The sequence below is a fragment of the Quercus lobata genome, chromosome 3 (genome assembly GCF_001633185.2).
Source record: "Quercus lobata isolate SW786 chromosome 3, ValleyOak3.0 Primary Assembly, whole genome shotgun sequence".
Taxonomy (NCBI): domain Eukaryota; kingdom Viridiplantae; phylum Streptophyta; class Magnoliopsida; order Fagales; family Fagaceae; genus Quercus; species Quercus lobata.
In genome coordinates, this window is record NC_044906.1 from 32,150,554 (window position 1) to 32,163,572 (window position 13,019).

A 13,019-nucleotide genomic window follows, 5' to 3' on the forward strand; every position below is an offset into this window, starting at 1 on the left:
AATGATAATGGTATTACTATTTGTAGTATTTAAAAATGATTGAACTTTATCCAAACACGAATCACGATTATCAAAAGCATAGTATGGTTGGAAATTGGGATTAATGCCTTTTCAAATCCTCAAAAGCACAAAATTGGTTCTGAAGACACCCAAAGGAGTGCTTGCAGTGTCTTATCCCCCTCATGTCTAGACCCTTCAAAACATTAATTTTTCAGCTGTTAAATACTACTAGTAATTTCACATCCAAAAAACAAAAACAAAAAAAAAAAAAAACAAAAAAAAAGACCTAACCTACTAGTTTGGTGTTAGGTCAGAGTTGTGCTTTTGAATTATGTTCAACATTGTCTCACCATAACATTGAATTATCTTCTCTTATACTATAAATTACCATATTATTAATTAACAATTATAAGGATGGTAAGGCCTTAAGGATTCATGTACCGACCTCTAGGAGGAAGTAATATGTGTGTGTGTATATATATATACACACGGGATTTGCTCCCTCATACTGCTTTTGGTTACGCTTTCTGGCTACAATTTTTTTTTTTTTTTTTTAAAATGTCTTTTTGAGTCGATTCCATCCATCTTTTTAGCATTTCAAAGCCAAAGCCATTCGATTAAAAGAATGATAATAGACTGAAGTGAAAGGTTGAGGAGGAAGGGGAAAAAATAGGGTGTGTGTGTGGGGCCGGGGGGTTGTTGTGACACTTTTTATACATTACAATTTTAGTAATAAAGTAAACCTTGAATTTTAAAAAATAGCACATTAGACTTTATGTTTTAAAATTAGTCAATTAAACTATGAGATTTCAAAAAGAAACAAAATAAATCTCACCAATTTTTATTTTTGGGGTTTAATATAGATTCAACTAATTTTATTTTATTTTTTTGCATTATAAATTGCAAAACACCAAAGTTTAATTTGTTATTTTCAAAACAATAGAATTTACTTTGTTACATTCCTAAATTACTGGGTTTACAATAAAGTTTTCAAAAAAGAAATAAAGGGTTGGACTTCCCATTCCCATTTGTGCAGCATTCAGTAAAGTCAAAGTGGGCTTTGAAAAAAAAGGGGTCGAGGGACTGATAAGCCCAAAATAGGTGTACCTACCTAGATCAACCAATTAGGTAGGCCAACACCTACACTACTTAAACAGTTAAACCACATAGGTCAGTCAACACCCACTCTACTTGGTCACGTAGGTTTGCCAACACCAATGCTTGGGCAATGTACCTAACATAATCAAAGATCCATAGATCCCTTCATTTTGGTTAGATCATCTTTTAAAAATAAAGTATCCCTTCATTTTGTTAAGGAGGCTCCGATAGTCAAGTCAGAAAACCAGAGGAGAATATGGTTATTGAAACTAATAGTGCATTGGGCTTCCTGATAGAAAATTGCCCCAAAACCAGGCCATAGCTTTGCTAGTTGGTCATCCTTTAAGTCGATTGAGAGATGTGTCTAAGTGGTACTGGTAGTCTAAGGTCTTCTTTTTTAGTAGGTGACCAGTTCCATTGTGTCCCCAAATTTCACCCACATACACAAATCTAGATATATTATGGGTAAAATAGATCTTAAATATAAGATAGCATATAGCTAATAAATTATTTATCTTAGACTAACGACAAAATAGCCATCCACCCAATATGCAATTAGGCCATGAGCAATGGAGGCAGGAAAATATAGAAACAAAATGCACAAGCATGTGATTCTCAGAGGATATAACCTCTCATGGATGGTGCATACTATAAACAGCATTAGCTGATTTGAGTTCCGGAATACATAGATATTATACATCTATCTACGGAAAAAACAGTGGTTTCGAAGCTCAAATGTAATCCTCAATCTGGAAGTTGCTCGTAGTCCCCATTTTCTGGAGATTGGTGTGCTCCACGACCTGTTCTTCCTGCAAGAGAAAAGCAACAATTTTCAGTGTCTGTATCTGTATCTATCTGTGTCTAGAGGAAATTGATACCTGTCAATTCATAACCAGCAGCAGGACCACCCCTCCAATCTGTGGGCCGTGAAGTTGTCACATGCATGGGCCGAGGCTGAATCATGAAATGACTTCCAGATGAGTCAACAGCTGAGTGGAAGCCTATACTTGATACTGATGCCCCACCAACTGGTGATGCCATTCTACTGGCAGAAGCATCAACTTTCATACCCGCATTGACATCCTTCTTGGTGTCAAGCATAAATGTACCAACAATAACCTGTGGATGCAATTAACTAGACAGTCAAAGAACTGATTATCAACAAACAGAAATAATTGCTATGAACTTGGGCAAAAAAAAGAGGAATCGTTTAATGCCTGATGACATGACAATAACTATTTCAAAAATTTGGCAACATTCAAAGCACCGAGATTAAATGAAAGGCGCAATCAGCTACCCCACCCCCTCTTGTGTGCACATGCACAGACACAAAAATGGCTAAATCTTAGCTAATAGTTGTGCCTTACGTTAGAACGTTTTTTCATTCAAATAACAATTTGCTACAGTACCTGTACTGGGCCTGCAGCTTTTAGTGGTCCACCAACACCTCCTCCAATAATTTGGCCATCTGTACTAGATAGACAAATGCTGAGCCCGCCGGCTCTCCCTCCAAGCTCGGTACGTACGTAAGATCCAGACAGTGAAATAATCTCAAACCGACCCTAATATTGGGGTATTCAGGAGAGTTATACTTTGACAGAGCAGTAAAACAAGTTGTAAACTAAGAAACAACACTTCAATTTATCAGATTCTCCAGCAGGCAGCAGTAATGGATTAACCAGATGAATGAGCAACCTTTTAAGAAACTAGTATTTGACAAGAATATCACCATCTGAGACATTCTAGCACAAAATAAATATCCATTTCAATTTTTTGGTGGTTATACTTACAACCAGCTGTTCTAGCCAACCAGAATCAAATGACTAGATTGGAAAATTTAAGAGTAGAAGAAGGCAGTTGTGTCGAATTTTCATACAGTGTCAATCCATATTACTGGATCAGCACCATTAGACCAACATTAGAATTAGTGGCCAAATATTTCGACTTCCCAAATATCACCTAATGTCACTTTAGGATCTTCATAGAGCTGATATTTTTTTACAATTTAATTGATCACTTAATTCCACACAACCATTGTGAGTTCACATGCAATAAAAATGCTAAGTATCTTACATCAGAAAGCAATCGATCCTGCTTTGTTTCATGTAGAATTGAAAAAGACAAGTTGGTAAAGTAATATGGAAACATCACCAAAATATCAACAAGAACCCTAATGATTTTAGTCAAAACAATTTTGGATCAAAATACCTTAATCAAAAACTGTAAGAATAAATTGTATATTTCAAACCCTCTTCAAAACAAAATGTCTTATTCCAAACCCTAATGCTTTTAGCATGGCTACGCCTTATTCTAAACAAGCACTAAAATTTTATAAGGTTAAGCCTCATTCGAAGTCCCGTGTGAGTTAGAGCTAAATAAAATCTTTCTACAGGGATGTCCAAAGTACAGATGGCCTACACTTGAGCATCACATTCATCACTACTCTGAAATTATATTTTCATAATATCATAACATATTAATATTTCACCCCTAATAATTTACATTATATGAGGGTAATCTTGAATAACATCGTATTCTTAAAGGCAAACATCTTTGTAACATAGAATTGGTATTCAACATTATTTCACCAATCAATAAATTGTTCAATTCATGTCAATGACCTTTGGGTCAGACAGCACCTCACTTAAAATGTATAAAAAAAAAACATGTTCAATTCATTTTTAAGCCCTTTTGTTTTTGTTTAAAACCGGATTTAAAAGAGAGAGAGAGAGAGAGAGAGAAGATACATGTAATAGATTACATGCACATAGATACTTCCTTCTAAGCTAAAACTCACTTAACACCAAAGGGCTTACCGTTGAAAACTGGACCACATAAGGTCAATCAGGAAAATTTAGGCATAACTATATGCATGCACATGTCAATAAAAGATGTTTCCTCTCAACTTTTTCCTTTATTCATTTTCATAAGAACATGCTATTATTACTATTATTTTCCTTTCCCATTTTTCTGCCTGAATAATACAAAAACCCTCAACCCACAATTCTCCACAATGAATTGAACCCAAAACCTTACCTTTGAAAGGAGAACTATTCTTGGGCTACATGGCCATTGCTATAATATTCAACTAGCCTACAACATACACTGTGTGGGCACCACCTTTTTATTTTCCTTTAATGGCAAGAATAGGACCATAGTTATTTGACTTTCACTGTAATTATCTTCTGGTACCTTCTACACTATGAAGGACCCAACCTTGAGTTTTGTCAAAGATTATGTTTCGTGTGCATGTGCGAGTGTGCGTGTGCACTCATGGAATTTTTTATTCCTATTTGGGTACTTTCCATATGCACCTATGTTTTCAATTAAGTTCAATCGCATCAAACAGTAAAAGAAAACTAACAAGTTGTCATAGAAAATTGTTTTACCTCATAAGTAATATTGCCTCCAGAAGTTGCTGGCTGTCGCAGAGAAGCATTAGAGATTGAACCAGATGCTGACAAAATACATATTTCACGCTTACTTTGTTGCATGAACATCATAATCTTCTGTCCCACATCCTAGCAAATGCATCAATATATTGTGTTAGGGGCAAACAGCCAAAAACTGAAACATATCATCCAAATTAACTATTATTTATAAAATATCAGTATCCAACAAGCAAGGCAAGGATAATTATCAAAGACAGATATAAATCTGATACTGAGACGCAACCATGAAATATTTCCAAAAAAAAAAAAAAGGCAGGGGGTGGGGGAAACCAAGCATGTTAGGTCATTCTGTGCAAGGACAAAGTCCACCAAAAAAAAAACTCCATCCTAGATGAACAAGTGACAATATTAAGATAAAGATGTATCAAATATTTTCACCGACAAAATAAAACTCAAGAGGAGCTGCTACCATGTGTATTCAACTAGATCTGGTTTCAGCCCTTTTCATAAAGCAAAAGAATGCATCTTTTACTTTTGATTGGCTCATTCATGACAGTTGCATCCCTCCCTCCCACCTCCAGTATTCAATTATCCTATGGAAAGCAAGGCCAGTAGGTCCCACATTACACACAGTCCAATCAAAAGTAAAAGAATGGTTATTATAAAGGACCAAAGCCGTGCCCTATTCAAATGAATTTGAGATAAGTTTAGAAATAAGAAAACAATTCTTCCATGGATAGTTCAAATCAGCTGCTTTTCCATACAAAGAAGACAGATCAACAAATGGGGTGAAGGCAAATCAACGATCAGATTGCAATTATAAAAAATATGAAACCCCCTTCAAGAATGAAAGACATTTTGATACACTAACACATTGACTGTTAGCATCCAAGAACCATCTATAAAATTCCATAAAATTTAATATCAACTTGAACGAATTTCACCAACCACTAATCTCCTTAGAGAAGGTTAAGGCGATCGCTTCCCTTTTTTTAACTTCTTCTGTCAGATTAAGTCAAAACATGCATAATAGTTAATGTAAAATTTGCTGCAAAAAAATTTTGTCAAGACAATATTTTATTTCTCTCTCCCATCTTACTTTAATAATTTTTACACAACTTATTATAGTACTCAGCTCCCAAAATTAGTATATCAAAACTAAATGAAAATTTGTATTTAATTTAGTCTGTCACTTCAACATACAGTTTGAATCCTTGGTTGTTGTGAATATCACTCATTGTGCATCTGATGCAATCAAAGATATCCATTCCTGTCTATCACATTAATAATTGATTTCTTTTCCTGTTAAATTATTATTTGTCTTTACAAATCTGGAGGCAAATGCTACAAAGAGGAGCCAAATTAACCAAGACCAACTAACAGGAAAAGTAAAACACCGTGGAATACTTACTTATTTCCAACCCCAATTAAAAAAAAAAAAAAAGATGACTTCCAATTGAAAAATACCTGGGAACCCAACAACATTTTCAGTTTACCTTCAGAATAATAACCATTCAGACTTTAAAGAAAATTCTCATACAAAATTGAATCCAAAACTACATTAAGTATAATTTAAGCAATAACAGGTATCTATAACATTTTTATCAATAGTTATAGTTGGGGGGGGGGGGGGGGGACACCAGGAGGTGCCAGTTGAGCTACAGGGCTCTTGGCAATAGGTATATATAACAAATAAAACATCAGTTACAGAACCAGAGAGGAAATGCTAACAAGTATCCAGAAATCTCCAAAAATTAATGATAACACATTAACACTAACAAGACAGTACTTCTTTACACTGTCTAGTAACTAACAAAAGGTTTGAACCAAAGATATCAGAATCACATTTGGGTAAACTGGTAGTCTTAGAAGCAAGAGTTAAGTAGCCGCATGGCCCACTTTAGAGTTTTAGACATAAATTCCACCTTTACATTTTTATTTTTATTTTTTTGATAAGTAATATAAATTTTATTCAAACTAGGAAAATAAATTTCAACCTTACATAAAACACTAACTAAAGAAGGAAAAAAAAAAAAAATCAGATTTTACATAAAACTTGGTATCATTGCATGGAGTTAGTGAAAGGCATTCATGTGTCGATTTAATAGATCCCCTTTCATATAGATTATAAATCTGTTTTTTGTATTATTCTTCACAAGAGTTTTGTGCATACACAAAATCCCTTTTTATCATCAATAAAAGTGCTATTTGTGAAAAAAGGGAAAAAAAAAAAATTCAAAAGACTGACTTGCTCCAACAACTAAAAAGGGAAAATCATTAAAAACATCTAACAGAATGTAGAATAAGAAGTCATAAACCAAACGTTAAAAAATAATAATAATTTAACGTGATATAAAACCCCTAACATCTTCCTGAGTCTGGCTTGACCATCTTCCACATACAAAATTTGCACCATAATTTGGATTCATCAAAACAATGCATACTTTCCTAAAGCATTCCTCACCTCTCCTGAGAGAGATTTGAAACTTCACCAGCAGTTTAAAGTACCAGAAGATATATCTAATTACTCTAGTAAATAACAAGTCGGAGATGACTCAACTGCTAAAAAAAGGGTCATACCCAATGCACAAAGCTTCCACTTTTGGGGGATCTAGGAGAGGTCATGATAAGCAACCTTACCCCAATTTATTGGAGAGGCTGATTCCCGGAATCAAACCCACAACCTGTCGCTTTTGGTGGAAGGCACTTGCCATCACACCAAAGCTCAACCTCTAGATGACACAACTGCTACTTGCAAAAAAAAATATATTGTTCACTTTTATTAGTAGAGAAGAAATCAGGTACTCCTAACAAATAACAACAGAAAGTTAAAAATCCAAGGAAATAGAAATATGGATTCTCCCACCCATGGTCAATCAGAATTAAGCTCTACATGCTGGTTGTTCCTCCCCACATGAGACAAAGCGGCACCACATTCCAAACAGAACTACACTTCTGTTGTCCAAACATTACTCTTTTTTTCCCGGTAAGTAATGTCCAAACATTCCATTACAGCAGAAAAGCTACATCAACCACCTCCCTAAGCATAACCCAATTAAAACCAGAGAAAATAAAAACTAAGGACCGCAGCTATCTCACCAAAAGAAAACGCAATCTACTACTAGCCTACACAAACAACATTAATTTTACTAGAATGACTTTTTATTAGATTATCCCATAATAATTGCATGTCAAACTGCTGTACAAGCAACTTTCTTGGAACTTTTTTTCACCAAAAACACTTCTTTGTATATGGATATCATTTGATCCTCATTGCACCCCATAAAAACAGATATGTCAATCTAACATTTTGGTTTAAACTAAACATATTGTCATTACCCACCCCTGCGCACATCAACTGATTCTAGGTCCCAATCCTTGAAACGAAACACTAACATAGGGTTGAAAGACTGAAAATGCTCCTCAAGCAAATACTCTTAGACGCAATGGAGGCATTCTTGTCTTCAGCAATGAAAAAAAAAATCAGGAAATATATCTGTGCATGAATGAAGGCCGCATCCCCACACCCCACATCAATTAAGATTGGACCCTCCTACCATCCCTATATCAAACTTAGAAAAACAGAGAAATCCCATGTGCTTATGATGCCATTCACAAAATAAGAAGCAGAACATAATGTTAGCAGTATTAAACAAATAACTTGATTATTTATTTATTTATTTTGATAAATAACTTGATTAAATTATCAACTCTAGCCTACTGAAGTCTTCGACGATAAAATAAAATAAAATAGAATCAAATAATCTCCCTGGTGAGGTTTCCAACTATTAAATGGAGTAGAAATTGGGGTTGCCATATTGAGTTTCCCATTAACCAGGATCAAGAAAGAAACATAGTTCCCACCCATTTCACCCAAAACCCACTCTACAGAACAGATAGACTGCACATGTTTTTTACTTCAGGATAACAAATACTAGGATAAGAAAATTAATAAGGAAAAAAAAAAAAAAAAGGGCACAGCCCTAGTGCATGGGAAGTATATACAAGACAAACCCCTTCCTGAGATTATTTGAATATTATAAGCATGTGCAAATATACATACATGCATGTGTATGTGATCACGAGCAATACCAAAAAAAAATATATATATCTACCTCACCAGCAGCTACAGAAATAACATGTGGTGTAAATCCTTGCCCTGCATTGCCTGTATCAACCAGTTGGAAGTAGGAGCACCACATAAGTTTTGTAAAGTATACTTAATGCTCACTAATCAATGAAAAACAAATAAATAAATGCCAAATGTTCTTATCCCAAAAAAAAAAAAAAATGCCAAATGTTACCCAGCGAACATCCAACTAAAAAAGAATAAGTTTATATCAATTTTTGTTCGTGTTTCAATATTGCAAAATAAATGAATGCAGTAAGCATTTACTAATCACAATAGCTACACAACTTCTTCACAGAAGATAATACCCAACCAATTAAAGGTAATACTAATGTATATCACAATCTTATTAGATGCCAATTCAGGGATCACCTATTTGCACATTGACGAACAAGAATTATGGCTTACTAGTAGTGGTAGAAATCATGGCCATAAGTGTGATGTAAGTAACCACTAAAAACATCAGGTTCTAGAGCTGTAAATAACTAAATAATAGCCAATTGGAAAACCACAAAATGTATGTGTAATATGATGAAACAATTAGGCCTTCCACTGCATTAAGTTATCAACAAATTCTCATACACATGCATGCCACTGAGCCACTCCAAATGATGGGGAATTAATCATGCTACTTAGCCACTATATTATGTTCACAATTTGAGCCACACAATTATCGTACAAACTTTTGCTAGTTATTTTAGCCCATCTTATTGTCTCAACCACATACACCTTCAAGAATAAAAGTGTTAAGGTCAATCAGCACTTCTTCTCACAAATGAATTATTTGTTTTGTTACTTTATCATAAAACTTCCCTTTTTTTTTCTTTTTTTTTTTTAAATTGAAAGGCACATAGCAACCATAATATAACATTTTATTCCCAATTTTTTCAAAGAGCATCATCCTCAACCAATCTGATGTTATTGACAGTCAACACACACCAATAAATTTGGTAAACTTTTGAAGTATTGTCTACAAGTCACTGATCTTAAATGTCATATCTTTTATTTCTCTTATTTCAAGATCTACCTATTTTGAGTTCCAAGCCAATAACATACTTGACAGATGACAATAAGACTAATCATACTTTGAAATGGCAAGCCGGGCCACCAAATTTGAAAAAAAAAAAAAAAAAAGTATCTTTTCAAACCCAATAGTAAAAGTACTGCAGAACAATATAATAATATCAGAAATTTAATTAAATAAAATGCATCAAAAGTCTCATAATATCAAAAATTTTCACCATATTCTTCATAAACTCAATGAAAATAGCAAACTTTGAACATTGACCAGAAAAATTTCAAAAATTCAATGAAAGTAGCAAGCTTTGAACATTGACCAGAAAAAATCAACTTTTTTGCAACAAACCCAAAAAACAAAAAAAAAGTGGTTCTTTTAAGGATAACAGCACAAAAACACCAACTGCAGAATCACAAACACAATGCATTAATATTTTTATAATACAAAAAAAAAAAAAAAAAAGCAAACAAAACCCAGCTATTGCCAATAATTTAAAAAAAAGCACAAAAGGCAAAGGGAATGTTTGGTTTAGCTTAATTTCATTACAAAAAATAGAATAATAAATTTTTTTTAAATAATCATCAAAATTCTCCAGATAAAGTTGTACTTTTTTACCCAATAAACTTGTCTGTTTGATAACACATTTTCAAATAGCACCTTTTCAAAATATAACCTTTTTAAATCAAACTTCATTTTGTTTTTGGGGGTACTGTTTTTTTAAACAACCTCATTTATATTTAAAATGCACACTGAATCTCATTGTCAAAATTGCAACCCAACCCCTCCAAAACACAAGAAATCCCAATTGAAGCACCCAATGACAAAAAATGATGTCACAAACACCCACCAACTGGTTGGAACAAACAAAACAAATAAACAATGCACCAAAATCAGATTCAGAGTGTCCCCTCTTCATAAGAAATACTTAATTTTGAAGTAAAGTAAAGTATAACAAAATTTGCAACAAAGCCCTTCAAGTTATAAGAAATTCTTAATTAATAAACCAAACCATAACTCACGTGCAAGTAAACCTTAGCCTTGGCCACTGGGCCACTCACTCTATTCGAAGAAAATTCCCATTAAAATAAAAAACACCAAACAAACAAACAAACAAACCCCAAAACCGAATTTGCAAACAAGCCCCTCTAAAAAACTGAAATATACAGAGAGAGAGAGACTCACCAGAAGCGAGAAGGTTAGATTTCTTGGAAGACAGAGAGTGAGGCTCCTTCCTCTCTTTTGAAGACGAAGTCGAGTGAGACGACGTCGTTTGCTGCTGCTGTTGCTGCTGTTGGTGGTGGTGGTGGTGCTGTTGTTGTTGTTGTTGTTGTTGTTGAGCGGCGGCGTTTGCTGCGGCGGCGGCCTTTTTAGCGGCGAGGGCTTGCTCCGGGGTCCCGTACTTCCTCGGCCTGCCTCGTTTTCTCTTCCCCTCTAGCCCCGAAGACGGCGTCGTGTTGGGTGCAGTGCTGTTAGCGTTAGTGTTCGCAGTGGCAACGGCGGTGGCGGTGGTGGCAGTGGTAGCAGTAGTAGCTGTTACGGCGGAGGAGGAGGAGGGGGGGTGAGACTGAGGAGGAGGAGGAGGAGGGTAAACGAGGTGGGCCCCACTTACGGTGTCGCCAGGTGGCAGGAGGCCATTGGTGGGTGAGGAAGTGGGATTCTGGTGATGCTGATGTTGATGTTGGTGGTGGTGGTAGTAGGAGGTGAGTTGGTTTTCATTGGGTTCCATTTGAGAGAGAGAGAGAGAGAAAAAGAGAGAGAGTCAGAGAGAGAGAGTTGAGAGTGTGTGACTGTGGTGTGTGTGTGGAATGAGATTTTTTTATTTTTTTATTTTTAATTTTATTTTAAAAAACAAAAAATTGTGTGTGTGTGAGTTGTTTAAAATGAGATAAAAAAGAAGAAAGTGAAGAATTTTATAAAAAAAATATATATATATTATTTAGTGTGAGAGATGTGAGGCGTTGGATTAGATTTTGTGTTGGTGTGTTGTCTAAAATCTAATGGTCTTTTTTATTGTGGGTGGTTGGTTTTGTGGTTCCATTTTGAGTGCAACACAGAAAAAAAGAGTGTGTGTGTGTGTTTGTGGGATAGGGTTTTATTTTATTTTCTATTTTTTTATATTATAAAAAAATTGAAAAAAGAATTTGTGTGTTCACTCTCTTAGCCGTTGGATTGGATTTTATGTTGTGTGATTTGATGTCTTGACTTCCAAGGCATTTTTGAAACAAGAGTACTATATTATAATTCCATTGTCTTCCATTTGAGGAGAGTGTGTTTAGATTTGGATTGAGATTTTTTTAAATAACAATTTTGGATAAATTACTAATTGACCCTCCAATTAGTGAAAAAATCAATTTGATCACTCTTTTTTTTTTATTGTATTCATTTTGACCCTCAATCATTGACACAATTAATATATTCAATAGTTTAATAACCAAATTATTATTTATATTTGTGGAAATTTTTAAAAGAAAAAACACTTTTGTTCTTAGATATTGGATTCGTTTTTGGTGATTTAATTTTTTTTTTTTGGTCAATTCAAATGTTACAATAAGTGGAAAATAGAGGATTCAAACCATAATTCGTACAGCCGCTCTTTTGATGATTTGATTTTGATTTGGACTTTAGGCAAAGAAATATCTCCATTGCATTTCCTATACAACTTATAACAAGTTTTGAAATTCTTATATGCTTCGAGATTAAGACAGGCAAATAATCGTTAGAATACCTAACCCTTTAAAGTTAACGTCCAACCAATGTTGATAATGTGGATTTATTTTCTTAGGCCTAGTATAAGCATAGAAGAAAATTTTGCCTAAATTGGATCTAAATTGAGATTTTCTCATTTGTATTTTCCGATTAATTTTCTTTTTTTAACAATAGGAATATTTATAACATTATATAACATACTAAATATAAACTTATATAAAGGAAACAAAAAGGGAAGGCTTTTAATCAATCAAAATAAAAATTACATTTTAAATACTATAATTTATAGTGTTTTGTTCTTAGCTGTTGGATTGGATTTAATTTTATTTTTTTGGTGATTTTATTTTTGTTTTTATGTTTTTAATTCAAATGTTACAATAAAAGGAAAATGAGGAATTTAAATATCTACATTGCCTTTCCTATAAAACTTATAATATGTCCCATAAAAAAAATTATAATAAGTTTTATTATTATTTAATTTTGACATTCTTATATGATACGTATTACTTATTAGAGTAAAACGGGCCAATAGTCACTAGAAGACCCAACGATTTAAAATTAACATCCAATCAATGTTGATAATGTGGATTTATTTTCTTAGGGGCCTAACACAACTGTTGAAGGAAAAACCTACCTAAATTAGATTTGAAATTGAGAATTTTCACCTGTGTATTTG

General features: G+C 33.9%; 1 protein-coding gene across 1 annotated transcript; it reads right to left on the minus strand.

The window, feature by feature from the left end:
* Positions 1 to 1,575: 1,575 nt before the first annotated feature.
* Positions 1,576 to 11,432, minus strand: LOC115981501 (AT-hook motif nuclear-localized protein 14-like). Its single transcript, XM_031103692.1, has 6 exons — positions 10,820 to 11,432; positions 8,606 to 8,658; positions 4,488 to 4,619; positions 2,508 to 2,660; positions 1,977 to 2,217; positions 1,576 to 1,907 (listed from the first exon to the last, which is right to left on the minus strand). Exons 1-6 carry the CDS (start codon positions 11,361 to 11,363, stop codon positions 1,843 to 1,845), a joined length of 1,188 nt encoding a protein of 395 aa, XP_030959552.1. The 5' UTR covers positions 11,364 to 11,432; the 3' UTR covers positions 1,576 to 1,842.
* Positions 11,433 to 13,019: the final 1,587 nt, after the last annotated feature.